This window comes from Coenobita brevimanus, chromosome 14 (assembly GCF_032717465.1).
Source record: "Coenobita brevimanus isolate Jiangsu-jjx chromosome 14, ASM3271746v2, whole genome shotgun sequence".
Taxonomy (NCBI): domain Eukaryota; kingdom Metazoa; phylum Arthropoda; class Malacostraca; order Decapoda; family Coenobitidae; genus Coenobita; species Coenobita brevimanus.
Genome location: NC_136967.1, coordinates 25,029,860 through 25,044,600, shown reverse-complemented (window position 1 = coordinate 25,044,600; position 14,741 = coordinate 25,029,860). Strand labels below are relative to the sequence as shown.

General features: G+C 42.9%; 1 protein-coding gene across 5 annotated transcripts in view; it reads right to left on the bottom strand.

The window, feature by feature from the left end:
- LOC145389558 (calcitonin gene-related peptide type 1 receptor-like) overlaps positions 1 to 14,741 on the bottom strand; it is a 1,052,335-nt gene that overhangs the window by 643,661 nt on the left and 393,933 nt on the right. For 4 of the 5 annotated variants that reach the window (XM_080264831.1, XM_080264825.1, XM_080264822.1 and 1 more), the window contains exon 2: positions 6,122 to 6,190. The exons of the other annotated variant lie outside the window; for it this stretch is intronic. In XM_080264831.1, the coding sequence (XP_080120957.1) occupies positions 6,122 to 6,190 (69 nt within the window). The remainder of the gene's footprint in view (positions 1 to 6,121; positions 6,191 to 14,741) is intronic. 5 annotated transcript variants of the gene reach the window in all.

Sequence of the window (14,741 nt, the reverse complement as noted above, 5' to 3'; positions counted from 1 at the left end):
TGGTGTAAGGAAAGATTCAGAAGCGACGGAAAGAAGAAGCACTACAAAGGGATAGCTAGCAACATCATGTCTATTGAAATGGACCTCATACCCATTCACTCACAGTTTCATCCCCCCCCCCCCCCGCCGCCCGACATCCTGGTTCTACCTCACATGTCTGATCATCTGCACATATTTTTTTTAATTTCTTCATAGCTGCGACATTGCTTGCTACATACAGTCTGCTGTCTGTCAAGTTAAAAGAGGGGTGGAAAGACTTTGTTATGTGTTCCTCAGTTCGTAATCCATCCAACCAACCCGATCACCTGTTAGTTCTCTAGAAGCATTAGTTTCCATACTGCACTTTATCACACATTCATGTGCCATATCCGCCCACCTAAAACCAACAGAAGTCCAGTACAAGATTCCCAACTCCTCGAAAGGCACGGTGGAATTTTCTCCATTAGCTAAAGCTGTATGTTTTTTGCCTCCCAAGTTCAGCTTCAAACGGCAGGCTGTTTGTACCTTCGGAATTTTTTACACTCTCTTTGTTTGGGTCATTCCACGCGGAGAGATTAGAGGAGTCTCTGGTAATGGACAAAGTTGAATTAGATCTTTCCTGTGCAGAGTTAGGGGGTGATAGTGAAAGGTAAGGCCATTTCTAGAGTGTTACGTCTTTTCCTCTGTTTTAAATTCTTTTCTATATTCTTTTATAATCCTTTCCGTTACCTTAACTTATCCGCACACTTCTTTTGCCTTCATAATTCTTCTTTCCTTCTAAATTCTGTCAGCCTTTTGCCTTTCTTACTGAACTCTGTCTTTCATCCTTTCTCATCCCTGACGACCTCTTACCACAAAATATCTAACATCCTTCTTCCAACAGTTTCCTCCATCGTTTCTACTCTTCCCTTTATTTCTTTCTTAGTGTTTCGTATCCTCTCTTTCCTTTAAATTTTCTAAGATCCCATGCTTAAAATATTAACTCGTCATTTCCTTTTATTGTGCTGTTGTCTTTTTTTTTTTTTTTTAAATAACGGTCATCCATTTACTTTAATGCTCTATCTACCATTCTTTTAAATTTCTGCCATCCTTCCTTCCTTTTCCTGAAATACTGTACACTTAGTTTTTTTCAAGTTACCTAGTTTTTCTTTTTAAATTTTCAACCATTCTTTCATCTAAGTTTCTCCAGCTTTTACTCGTAAAAAACTTCTTATCTTCTTTCTTTGTATCTCTCTCTCTCTCTCTCTCTCTCTCTCTCTCTCTCTCTCTCTCTCTCTCTCTCTCTCTCTCTGTGCACACAAACTCCCTTCAAAACTTGCAATACTCGGAGGCATCCCTTTCCTCACCCATCTCTCTACAGCAAAACTCTTCTCCTACTCTTCTTTCCCAGAGAGTCGGAGCTCTTCATCTATTTTTTCAGACAACACTTTCATTCCCCAACATAATCTCTCTCTCACACGTACTTGTTTCCCACCGTCATCGTCCCACTCTTCATTCTTCCAGACAACGTTTTCCTACCCTTTTCCTACCTCAGTCCACCCACTTTGCAATTCTCTCTTCTCCCATACAGTCAATTCATGCGCTTCTCTTCTCTCTCAGTCAATTTCCTACACCCCTTTTTCTTTCCCATACAGCCCTTCACCCCTGTCTCCCAACTTGACACCCCTGCCCGTCACTATTCCCCCGGGCTTTCACTCAGTTCCTGCTATCTTTTTACCACGGCTCACTTTTCTGTTCTCCAGACACCCTTCCGCTTCCTACACAGCCTCTCACACCTCTACCTCACTCTTACACATTCCCCTACCAACACAGCTCCTCACCCTTCTATCCAATCCTAACACATTACCTTCATCACAGCTCCCTTCCCTCTCTACCCAACCCTTACACAGTTTCCTCTAACTTAGTCTCCCACGGTTCTATACAAACTTAACACATTCTCCTAACAGTCACTCACCCAACCCTCTCACCATTACACATCCCAACTCGAACACAGTTCCTCACATCTCCGTCCCACTTACACATTCGTCCATCTCCCAGCGCAAACCTCACCCCTCTATCCTACTTTCAGACACTTCTGTTTCCCTTCTTAATTTTTCACTGTTCCCAGGTCACCCCCTTCCTCCACGTGACGCCTGCTTGTACCGGTATCTTATCTTCCCCAAGTTTTTCCCTCTCCCCACTTGCTTCCCTTCCGCTACACGGTGTCCCTGCCCCTACTTTATCTTTCCCTCCTTTTCACCCTGTTTCTGGTTTTATCCCCTGTGTCTCAAACATAGCATCAAGTTTAAGTTCACTTTCTTAGATGCACTCTCCTAACACCTGTTCTTCTCTATTACTACCTTTTCCATACCACCTCTCCATGTACTTCTTCGTCCCCCTTCCCCTTACACGCAGCTTCACGCCACATCGCTATCCACTAATAATATGTTCCCTCCTCTCTTCTTCCTTTTCTTCCTCTCCTTACGCACTCCTTCCTCCCTTTTCCACTTTTTCCTCTCGTCCCTCCTCCCCTCCTTCCTCCTTCACACTTTCCCCTACTCCTGGCATTTCCTGGCCTCTTATCTCGAACTTTTTTCATCTTCTCACGTCTGTTCCCACAAACAGCCTCCTCCCCCGACACACACCATATTTTCTTCCCATCCCTAGCTAGTCCATATTACTCTTCCTTCGCTCTCTCTGCACCCATCCCTCCCTCCCACACTTTCCCTCCTCCAAACCGTCGTCTCGAACCACATGCTCCACTCCCTCCACATCTTTCTCCACATCTACCCCCTTCTTCCGTACATTCCTCCTCCCCCACACCTCCCAGTTTCACTACACTTCCCCTTCCCTCCACGACTTCCCCTCCTTTGACATTTCCCCCTTCATCCACACATCCCCCTCTCTCTAAACTTCATTCTCCCTTATTACTTCCCCCTCCTTTCACATTTTCCTCTCCTCTCACTCTTTCTTCCTTCCTTCATACTTCCCCCACTCTTTATATTTTCGCCATTCCATCACACATATCCCCTACACTTGATACTTGCTACGGTAGTCAGTAGTCAGTTAACCTACACTCATTTTGCCCTCTACTTAACTTTTTCATTCTATACAAATTGTCTCTAGTCTCCTCCACGATAGTTGTAATTCCTCATCGAACAAAATCTCATATTTAAATCCCTTTCATATAACTCATCCGTAGCCCACTTGTCCCTTTCCACTACTCCTTTTCAACATATTTTTTAAATTCACTCCATTCATCTCCTCCTTTACCTCTCTCTCCTTTTTCTCTACCTTAAACAATGCTCGGTACCTTCCTCTCGCTCTTCATCTACACCTCCCTACACTACACAGATTCTGCCTCTACCCTTGAATCCTTGAGGGCGATTAATTTGATTATTTTTTTTCATGTCCTCACGCCCGTTCCACACAAAAATATTTCCTTCCCTGTATACCACATATCTCTCCCGGTCTGTATCTCTCTGTCTGTCGATCTGACTATTATTATCTCACACTGCATTCTGTAGGCAGCAACCTCGACAAAAGGACGTTCAGGAGTTCTGCTCTTTCTCAGTAACGACCCCTCCTCCCCCGACACATCATCTTCCCTTACGTAATCTTGCATCTCATCTCGCCACAGCATTCCACCAAGACCACGTAAGCTCTATCTGACCTACCCTGTCTCCATCGCCTCAATCTACTCTATCCTTCACACTTTTCATCATCCTCTCATAATCCTCCCCAGCTCTTCCCCTACACCACACTGGTCTTTGCCCACCTCAAACACTCCCTTCCACTTTCCCTCCCACCTTGTCTAAATCACGCAGCTCTCTATACATCCTTCAGACCTACCTATATCCTACGAATTCCACCCATCCCTGACCTCCCAGATCCACAAAGACCTTTTCCCACCCCAAACACCCCTTCCTTTATTCCACATATCCGGATAAACCACATAGCACTCCACGTTTTCCCCTACCCTATCTACACACTTCCAGTTCCACCCACTCCGTTTCGCCATCCAAAAGTCTCTTCTTCTTTTCTCCCCCTTGCTATAACTAAACGACATTGCCCTTCACGCTTCCTTCGAACCTGTCCACACCTAACCACTTTCTCCCATCCAGCCTCCGCCTACCCATATATCCCTCTCCCTTCACTCCATACAGGCTTCACCCACCTCAGTCATCTTCCCCTCTACTCTTCCCACTTTGTCTACTCTCTCCTCCCTAGCACTCGACACCTCCTGGTCTTTTAACTTCGATAACTTTTTTCCACTTCTGACACGCGTTTCCCCACACCCTTGTCCCCACCTCCCACAAACGTCTCCTCACTTTACCCTCCTCCTCATCCCATACACCCCTGCCCTGTCTTTACCCCACACATTCCTATCCTAACCCCACATACACACAACGACATTATTTAAGCCTTCCTATTCACGCATCCATCCTCTCTCTCTCTCTCTCTCTCTCTCTCTCTCTCTCTCTCTCTCTCTCTCTCACACACACACACACACACACACACACACACACACACACACACACACACACACACACACACACACACACACACACACACACACACACACACACACACACACACACCATGCACCCTGCCCTTCACGCTTCCCCATCCCACTTTCATCACACACCCTCCCCTCTACCCATCCCCACCTCACATAATCCCACACCTTTCCCTCGATCCTTCCTCACTCAATCCACATCCACTCCTTTCCCTTTCACGTTTCCTCATCCCACCAATCCCCACCACCTTCCCCTACACTCAGCAACACCCACCACCTTCCCCTACACTCAGCAACACCCACCACCTTCCCCTACACTCAGCAACACCCACCACCTTCCCCTACACTCAGCAACACCCACCACCCTACCCTACACTCAGCAACACCCACCACCTTTCCCTACACACAGTACCCTCTCGGCTTTTAACTTGACATAACTTTTCCAGTAACTTCTTCTTCCCTTCGCTGATCCTTGGCTGAGAGGTGACTGTTGGAGAGGAGTTAATTGGAACAGTTGAAGGCCGGAGTGTGAGGACTGGGGGAAGGGGGTGTATGTTAATGGAGAGAGAGAGAGAGAGAGAGAGAGAGAGAGAGAGAGAGAGAGAGAGAGAGAGAGACAGACAGACAGACAGACAGACGGGCAGAGAGACAGACAGACAGACAGAGACAGTGAGGTGAGGTATAAGCAGAAGCCTTGTATACAGACAGAGGGGGAGAAAAAAGCAGAAAAAAAGTCTCAGTTTCCAATCACACCAAAGAGAAACATTTTTCTTCTGACCCTACCCACAAATTAAAAGGAGAGAGAGAGAGAGAGAGAGAGAGAGAGAGAGAGGTGGGGTATAAGCAGAAGCCTTATATACAGACAGAGGCGGGGGGGGGGGAAGCAGAGAAAAAAATAGTCTCAGTTTCCAATCACATCAAAGAGAAACATTTTTCTTCTGACCTTACCCACAAATTAAAACCAGAGAGAGAGAGAGAGATTATCACTCAAACACACATGGCTACCCTTTCTGACTTATCAGGATGTCCTATTGTACACTTACCCTTTGATTACTGACGCTTTAACAAGGGGGTCTAGATACACACCTGTGTATCAAACAGACCTTACTGTCTACTGGGCCAAAATTAATATGAAAAGAATTCTTAAAATGACTAGATAACTTAACATGCACAAACAACTAAATATATATAGAAAACTCAGTGCGAACAGAAAACTAAATATAAAGAGTTAATATGACCAGAAATACTAGGAAGCGAACCTAATAATGTAGAAAAACATGCTTCACAGTCCTTACTGGTCTTCTTTTACTAAGAAAAGCTTCTCTGAATGTTAAAAGACTAAGAACACTTAGGTGTTTAGATTAAACAGATTTTGCTGTCTTTACTAAACAGTCTTGTCTTAAGCTACAAAAAATATTTGATTACTGAAGCTTAAGAAGAGGACTTACTGTAATAAACCAGACAGACCTTACTGCCCTTGCTGAACAGTCCAATATGAAAATTAGTAAAAACATAAGGATAAAATTGGCATTGTCAAATTACTGAAGCTTGAGAGGAGGGCCTAGGTGATTAAATCGAAGACCTTTCTGTCCTTGAATGGTCAGATCTTATTTTAAATACGAAGAATTATCATCTGCTTATTACCCAAGTTCAAGAAGAGGACAGCAAAGCAGAAGGTTCTCTTCCAGACCCACCGGGCCCTCCGACCAGTTGCTGTGCAGAAAAAAAAAAAGCAGAAGTAACACTTTGTAGAGCAGAAAAGCATAAAAGAATGTTGGAAATTTTATAGGAAAGACAGGAAGCATTTCTCAAACTGTAAAAACTAAAATAAAAGTACTTATCAGTTACTTAAAAACAAAAGTATTATCACCTTTCACAGTCGGAAATACACCATATGTAAGACGAGAGAACGGTATAAATATACTTAAGAATTTACTTCCAAATTTAGCACCCAGAAATAAGGCTCGAAAGTGCTCACATCAAACAGGCTCAAATACCACATTAAAGATATAAATAATTGTAACTGTAAGAAGCGCCAAAGTAACAAAAAAGACAGGAGGATGTTGTAATTCATACTTTTATTTTTACATTGCTCACTTCCTTCATCTTTCTTCCTTTTTAGTTGTTTTATGAGGCCTATCTTCATATGCCAAGCGGTGATCTGCTCTCTTTTCTAATACAAATTTGGTAGTGCAATTTACAACGTTTTAAGGAACTATGTTGTCTCATTCAATTCATCGTTGGTGGAGAAGTATTTGGCCAACTTTTGAGGGAGAGAGAGAGAGAGAGAGAGAGAGAGAGAGAGAGAGAGAGAGAGAAGAAAAAAGCTATCTCAATCTGCAACAGACTCGACCACACTATATGCACTGGAGCGTCCTTTCCTCCCCTCTCCACCAATCTCGGCTTACCTGTCCTCCTCCCTCTTTTTCTGTCTCGTTCTTTTTTAAACTTTCTTTTTTATCTTTAATCCGTAATACAGGTGACTGGACACGTAGCACAGGGGGATGGATGCACACATGTGGGGAGAGAGAGAGAGAGAGAGAGAGAGAGAGAGAGAAGAGCAGGCTATAATGCTTTGGGGTAAATAAGGCAATAAGCATCTTAAAAGTAGGAAAGTAGAGAAAAGTATGCAACGTAAAAGAAGAATTAAAAGAGAAGGGACCAATGAAAAATCGAGAATGGTGATGGGTTGTAAAATATAGAGAAAAGAAACAGTTTCATTTTTTCTTGAATAAGAAAGAAAATATTACACTCCTAGTAAAGAAAGAATGAATATTAATGACGTGAAGAGGGGAGTTTTCTTTAAGTTTGAGAGAGAATGAATGCTTGGTCAGGAGAGGAAAACATTGATGATTATTGAGTACTGATGTAGCTCGAGACAGAGGGAAGCAAAGCGCAGAGTGGGAAGTTGGAACTCCTGAGGAAGAACGAAGTATTAATCTCTCTCTCTCTCTCTCTCTCTCTCTCTCTCTCTCTCTCTCTCTCTAAACACACACACACACACACACACACACACACACACACACACACACACACACACACACACACACACACACACACACACACACACACACACACACACACACACACACACACACACACACACACACACACGAATAACGTCTACTGAGTGAAAGGGTTTAGGAGGAAAGACCAGGAATAATGTCTGACCAGGAGAGGAAGGCGTAGGGGGAGGGGGGGAGGAAGCAGAATGCTGATTTATTTGAAAGCATGATTGTGAAGTAATGTGAAAGGAGGAGGATTATAATGTCAATACATATTGGGAGAGGATGCAAGGGAAATAACTAACAGAGGGGCAAAATGTTGGGTACTCTTGAGGGCAGAAATAGGGAGGAAGAGACTTTTTTCTGCTTTATATGGAACGAGAAGGATGATGTTTCCCTGACAAAAATGAAGAAAAGTAGGCAGGGTACAGAGGGGAAAGGCTTATGTAAGGTGGAGAGAGGAGGAATGATGTTTGAGGAGAAAGGCAAGAGAAAACAGCGTTGACAAATATTCTTTTCTAATGCTTTCTCCAGACAATTTAACTGGCTTCACGGGATACTTATCGAACTGGATGTACTAGATATAGCCTCCCATACGTTCCTCGGTATTAGAGATCCGTCCTAAGCTGAATGAGATTATTTGGTGGTAGCCTGGTTAAGTACGTCGAAAGGACTTTTTGGGTCATAGATTAACGACAAAAATGCATCGGTACTCTCTCTCTCTCACACACACACACACACACACACACACACACACACACACACACACACACACACACACACACACACACACACACACACACACACACACACACACACACACACACACACACACACACACACACACACACACACACACACACACACACACACACATAGTCTGAAACAAGGAATGAGAATATTTCAAACGCTACCCTGTATCTCGCATTCCAATAACTATAACTTTGGTGTGTGTGTGTGTGTGTGTGTGTGTGTGTGTGTGTGTGTGTGTGTGTGTGTGTGTGTGTGTGTGTGTGTGTTAATGAACCTTTTTTACAACGATGTTGCCATTTAATAGTTTTTGTTTTCGGATAATTTTTTTTAAGCTTTAGGAGATTCTGGAGGGGGTTACAGAGAACAATTATTAACCCCTTCTTTATGAGGGATCTCTGTTACACTGGATAAAAGCGCTGGACAATAACAAAACTAAATATAACTTCATTATTATATGCAGTAATAGACGTATGACGATGAAGCACCAACATGAGCGCGCGATTACTTTGATATGAAATAATGAACTAAAAAATAAGAGACGCATCACTCAGGCCCAGCTTTATGGAATCATATCAATCTTGACTACATGGAAACAGAAAAATAATTATGTGTGCAAGGAGAGAGAGAGAGAGAGAGAGAGAGAGAGAGAGAGAGAGAGAGAGAGAGAGAGAGAGAGAGAGAGAGAGAGAGGAACATTAATTCACTGAATCTCGTAGGTTCCTATGGCACACTCTTGGCTGAATAAAGATAAATAACTTAGCATATGGGACATGGCGACAGTATCATCATTCCCGGTGTCGAATGAGTTGTTCAGACCATCATAGGGTTAAAGCTTGGCGTTATATCACAATTCGGAATGTTTAGTTACTCAGAAACACCAGACATATCGACTTTAAATTGGAAGCAGAGAGAGAAGAGGAGTAGTATTACATCAAAAAAAGAAAACAATATGGCGTCAGTCTGAATGTTCGGCTTGGGACTCAGAAACAGAAGACATTTTGACAAAGGCGAATTTTTATCTAATGTATTCGTAAAAATAAAAGGTTTTGTCGAGTGCATGGAGACAGAGACTGGCGAAATATGGAGGGCAAAAGTAATGTAGATTAAAACAGAAATCAAGACAAGGTACGCATTACCAAGTTGGAAGAAACAAAAAACAAAAAAAACAGTTAATGATAAAATATGTAACTTGCTCAGCTAAAAAAGAAAGGAAAAAGAAAATAAGAACGAATGTTTGGAAGGCGATGGAGAGAACTGTTAAACTGAAAGATGAGAAGAATAAGAATGAGAGAGAACCCATGAAGCAGCTGAGAGGCATAAAGAACAAAGAAGCAAAAGTTAAAGGCGGGGAACAGGTACAAACGGTTCACAGAGAAAAGTGAAGGAAAATACTGAAAACAGAAGAAAAAAATATATAAAAAAAGAAATAAGTGTAGAGACAAAAATGAGAGAGAGAGAGAGAGAGAGAGAGAGAGAGAGAGAAAATGAAAAACACGCCGAGAGACATGTAGAATTAAATTAAGAGCAAAGAAAGACTGAATGTCAAGAAAAGAGAGAGGGAAGAAACAAAAGAGGAGGTTTTTGTTTTGTCTTCCTTTTTGCACAGAGTTACAGCGATTACCCAAGAGACGAGGAGGGGGAACGAGGGGAAAGTTTGGGAGGAAAACAAAAACAAAGTAAGAAAGAGAAATACTTGGCCTAAGAGGTTAAAAATAGAGAGAGAGAGAGAGAGAGAGAGAGGAAGAAAGAGGAGAGAAAGATTGGTGAAAGGATGGACAAGGTGGTTTCAGGCAGGAAGAAGGAGAAAAGAAGAAAAAGATGGCAAAAAAAAGAGAGAGAAAAATTGATTCCTGGACAAAGAAAAGCGGATTACTGACAAGTGGGAAGGAGAGAGAGAGAGAGGAATATTACTTCACTGAATCTCGTTGGTTCCTCTGGCGCACTCTTGGTTGGATAAAAGAAATTAGCATGGCGTATGGGAAATATAAGAATAATAAAGTGAGACGGTTAATGGTGACAGTATTATCATTCCCTGTGTCGAGTGCGTTGTCCAGACCATCAGAGGGTTAAAGCATGAAATTATATCATCACAATTAAGAATGTTTATTTACTCAGAAATGCCAGACAACCCAACATATGTGAGGAGCAGGGGGTAAAAAAGCGTAGTATTTCATCAATAAGGTAAAATACTATGGCGTCAGTCTGTTCGGCATAGCACTAAGAAATGAAAATACGTATCGACAAAGGCTAAATTTTATGGAACCTATACATAACTATGAAATAATTTAATGGCTGAGTGGAGGCAGAGACAGGCGAAATATGGAAAGCAAAAGTAATGCAGATTAAACCAGATATCAAGACAAGGTAAGAATGATCAAGTTGGAAGAAACAGAAAAAAAAAAAAAAAGTGATAAAATGTGTTACTTGCTCAGCGAAAAAAAAAAGAAAAAAAAAAAAGAATGTTAGGAAGGCGATTGAGAGAACTGTTAAACTGAAAGAGGAGAAGAATAAGAATATGAGGAGAGAGAGAAACAAACCAGGGAGCAGCTGAGAGGGATGAAAAGAAAAGAAACAAGAGTAACAGGTAACAGGAAAAAGCGGTTCATGGAGAAGAGTGAAAGAAAATAGAGGAAACAAACAAATAAAAAAAGAAATAAATCAAAATAGAAAAGAAGAGATAAAAGTAGAGACAAATGTAAAAGAATGAGAGAGAGAGAGAGAGAGAGAGAGAGAGATAGAGAGAGACTAGAAACAAAGGTAAAAAAAAGAAAAAACACGCCAAGAAAGACTTATAGAATTAAATGAAATACAAAGAAGGACTGAATGTCAAGAACAGAGAGAGGGAAGAAACAAAAGAGGAGGTGTTTGTTTTGTCTTCTTTTTTTGCACAGAGTTACAGCGATTACCCAAGAGACGAGGGGGGGGGGGAAACAAGGGAAAAGTTTGGGAGGAAAAGAAAAACAAAGTAGGAAAGAGAGAAATGCTTGGCCCACGTGGTTAAGGAGAGAGAGAGAGAGAGAGAGAGAGAGAGAGAGAGAGAGAGAGAGAGAGAGAGAGAGATTGGTGAAAGGATGGACGAGGTGGTCTCAGGCAGGACGAAGGAAAAAAGAAGAAAAAGAGGATGGAAAAAAAAAAAAAAGAAATTGATTCCCGGACAAAGAAAAGAGGATTACTGACAAATGGGAAGGAGAGAGAGAGAGAGAGAGAGAGAGAGAGAAGGAGGGGGGTAATCTTTGACTATATAATGAAAACCGGATATGTTGGTAATGTTATGACTTCTCATCAATGATTAGCATCAAGAGGCAAAACAATACTAAGTAGTTATGCAGCTGTACAAGTAGATATTAAGGTTGACAAACAGAAAAATGAACTGATGTGTAGAAAGAGCCACATTGGTTTTGATTTGCATTATTAGTGCGTGTGGATGGCGAAGTGAGTGAATTCTTCTATCTGAATGCTGGACTGAAACAATGATGCGTCATGTCTCCATGATTGTTCAGTCTGTATATGGATGGGGTTATGAAAGAGCAGGTAGGGCAGTGGATGTTGGATCTGCCCTAATGAGAGGGGGCAGCGTTTGGAAACTCCCTGTTGTGTGCAGATGATACTGTATTGTTAAGTGAAGGCGTGGGGAAACTGCAAGGCTTGGTGAATGAGTTTGGGAGAGTGTGTAAGAAATGCAGTCTAAAGGCGAGTTCAGTAAAGAGTAAAGTTGTGGTCTTGGAGAAAAATGAAGTCTCTGAATGCACGGTTCACCTAGATGGTGAGGAAATGGTAAATGTCAGTACATTTAAGTAATTGGGTAGTATGATTAACAAGGATGGAAATTTAGAGGATGAATTGCTTGAATGGGTACAACAGGGAAGAAAGGCTGCTGGTTCTTTGAGAGTAGTGATACGAAATAGGGAAGTGAGCATGGAAGTAAAAAACTCCCTGCATGACAGTATTGTGATAATGTACAGAAGCGAAGCTCGGACCTTGTTGGAAGGATATAAGTCAAGAGTGAGAACAGTGGAAATGAATTATTTGTAAGGCGCATGTGGAGTTACATGGCGAGACAGACTAACAAACAAGGAAGTGATAGAGCGTTGTGGTGTGGAAGTGAATGTGATAGACAGCTTCAGGAGGAATACACTGAGGTGGTTTGGTCATTTGGAGAGGTTGGAGAGTGAAAGACTTATAAGGAGAGTGCATGTGAATGGTGTGGGGTGGGAAAGAGGGAAGGGGAGACCAAGGATGAGATGGAGGGATGGAGTAGAGAGGTATATGAGAAGGGGGGTATAAGCTGGAGGAAGGGCAGCTAAATGGCAGGGGACATAGAAGAAGAAAGACGGAATAGGATTGCAGGATCGGGAGAGACCAGACCAAAGAAAAGAAAAATGATACAGAGCCGAGTACAATAGGATCGGGAAGGGATTGAGAGAGAGAGAGAGAGAGAGAGAGAGAGAGAGAGAGAGAGAGAGAGAGAGAGAGGGAGAGAGAGAGAGAGAGAGAGAGAGAGAGAGAGAGAGAAGGGGAAGATAAAAATGATGGAGTACCAGACTACAAAAAGAAAAAAAATATGGCCATTGGGGTAGGCGAGAGAGCCGTTATAATCTAAACGAAAACATGGGCCAAGAGCTTTATGTACAGAGAAGATAAAAATGAAAATGATTTAGCGTTATATGTGTAGCCGGGACGTTTGAGAGTAGAAATGACCCTTCTGTTTTTCTTATCTACTCCTAAACGTTGATGTAAGCTTTTGAGGGAGGAATCTCGCAGTGAACAGGTTAACGGAGGCTCATATTAAGCCATCTACCGACAAATGTCCTCTAAGCCGAATAGTGTAGTCTGGTGGTGGCAAGAGTACTGTACACTAGAAATATTATCGTAGTGAAGAACTCAAGGACATGGGCGAGTTATAATGTGGAAAGGTGATTGTGACAACGTAAATTCTATCAAGGTTTTTCTTTCCCTCTAGACCGTACTTCACCCTATCTTTAAGCGAGAAGAGAGGTCTAAATGTTGATGATAATGATGATGATGATGGTGCTGATGACTGTAAAAGGGGATGGCAGAGTGGGTCGGAGAGTGCATGAAGTGTAGGAGAGTAGGTGGGAGAGGGTAAAGTGTGGGTGAGTGGGTGTGTGAAGGAGTAGAAAGGGTGTGTGAAAGTGACTGGGAGTGTAGGAAGGTGGATGGATAGATGTTTGAGTAGGATCAATGTGAGAGAGTACAAGAAACATGGGGGAAAGTGAGTAAGGGGACAAAATGAAAGAAGGGAGATGGCAGAAATTTGAGGGAGTTGGTGAGACAGTAATATGACTGTGGGAAGCTGAGACGAATGTGGGAGAGTAAATGTGAGAGGGAGACTAGATGTGTGGGGGTGGGGGGTGGATTGTGAAAGAGTGGATGTGAGGGAGGGGGAGGAATGTGGGAGTAGATGAGAGATGGGAGGGAATGTGGGAGTAGACGTGAGAGGGGGAGAAATATGGAAAAGTATATGCAAGAGGAGGAGGAATATGGGAGAGATGTGACAGTCTAAGGAATGTGAGAGAGTAGAAGTGTGAGGGGGAGGAATGTGGTCTAGTAGATGTGAGAGTGGAAGGAATGTGAGAGGGGGAGGAATATGGGAGAGTTGTGACGGGGAGGAATGAGGGAAAGTAAAAGTGAGAGGGGGAGGAAAGTGACAGAGATGTGACAGGGGGATGAATGTGGGAGAGTAAATGTGAGAGGGAAGAATATGAGAGAGATGTTCGAGGGGAGGAATGTGAGAGAGATGTGAGAGGGAGGAATGTGAGAGAGATGTGAGAGGGAGAAATGTGAGAGAGATGTGAGAGGGAGGAATGTGAGAGAGCTGTGAGAGGGGAAGGAATGTGGGAGAGTAAATGTGAGAGAGGGAAGAATATGAGAGAGATGTGAGAGGGGGAGGAATGTGGGAGAGATGTGAGAGGGGGAGGAATGTGAGAGAGATGTGAGAGGGGGAGGAATGTGAGAGAGATGTGAGAGGGGGAGGAATGTGAGAGAGATGTGAGAGGGGGAGGAATGTGGAGGGATAACGACTGAGAGGGGGATAATATGTGAGAGAGGGTGAAAAAATGAGAGACTGGTTCAAAGTAGCAAGAATGTAAGTGATAGAAGAAATCGTAGGAGGGTGGGTGGGAGACGCATAAAAAGGGAAGATGCGGGAGAGTGCGAAGAGTATCGGAGCTGCGGACAAACATGATATTGCAAACATCACGCACACAAAAAGGTCTATTAACACAGAAAGGTTCGGTTTCGTTCAGTGTGTGTGTGTGTGTGTGTGTGTGTGTGTGTGAGAGAGAGAGAGAGAGAGAGAGAGAGAGAGAGAGAGAGCGCAATTACGCACACACACTCCCCTTCCCTAGCTACCCAGATTTAAATGCAGCCTCAGTGAAAAAGCTGCATATTTTTCCTTCAAGAGATGAAGCGTAGTGGCCCAAATACCAGCCCTCCCTCTCCCTCACGCTCCCTCACTTACACGTGCACAGAAGCAACATCTTTAA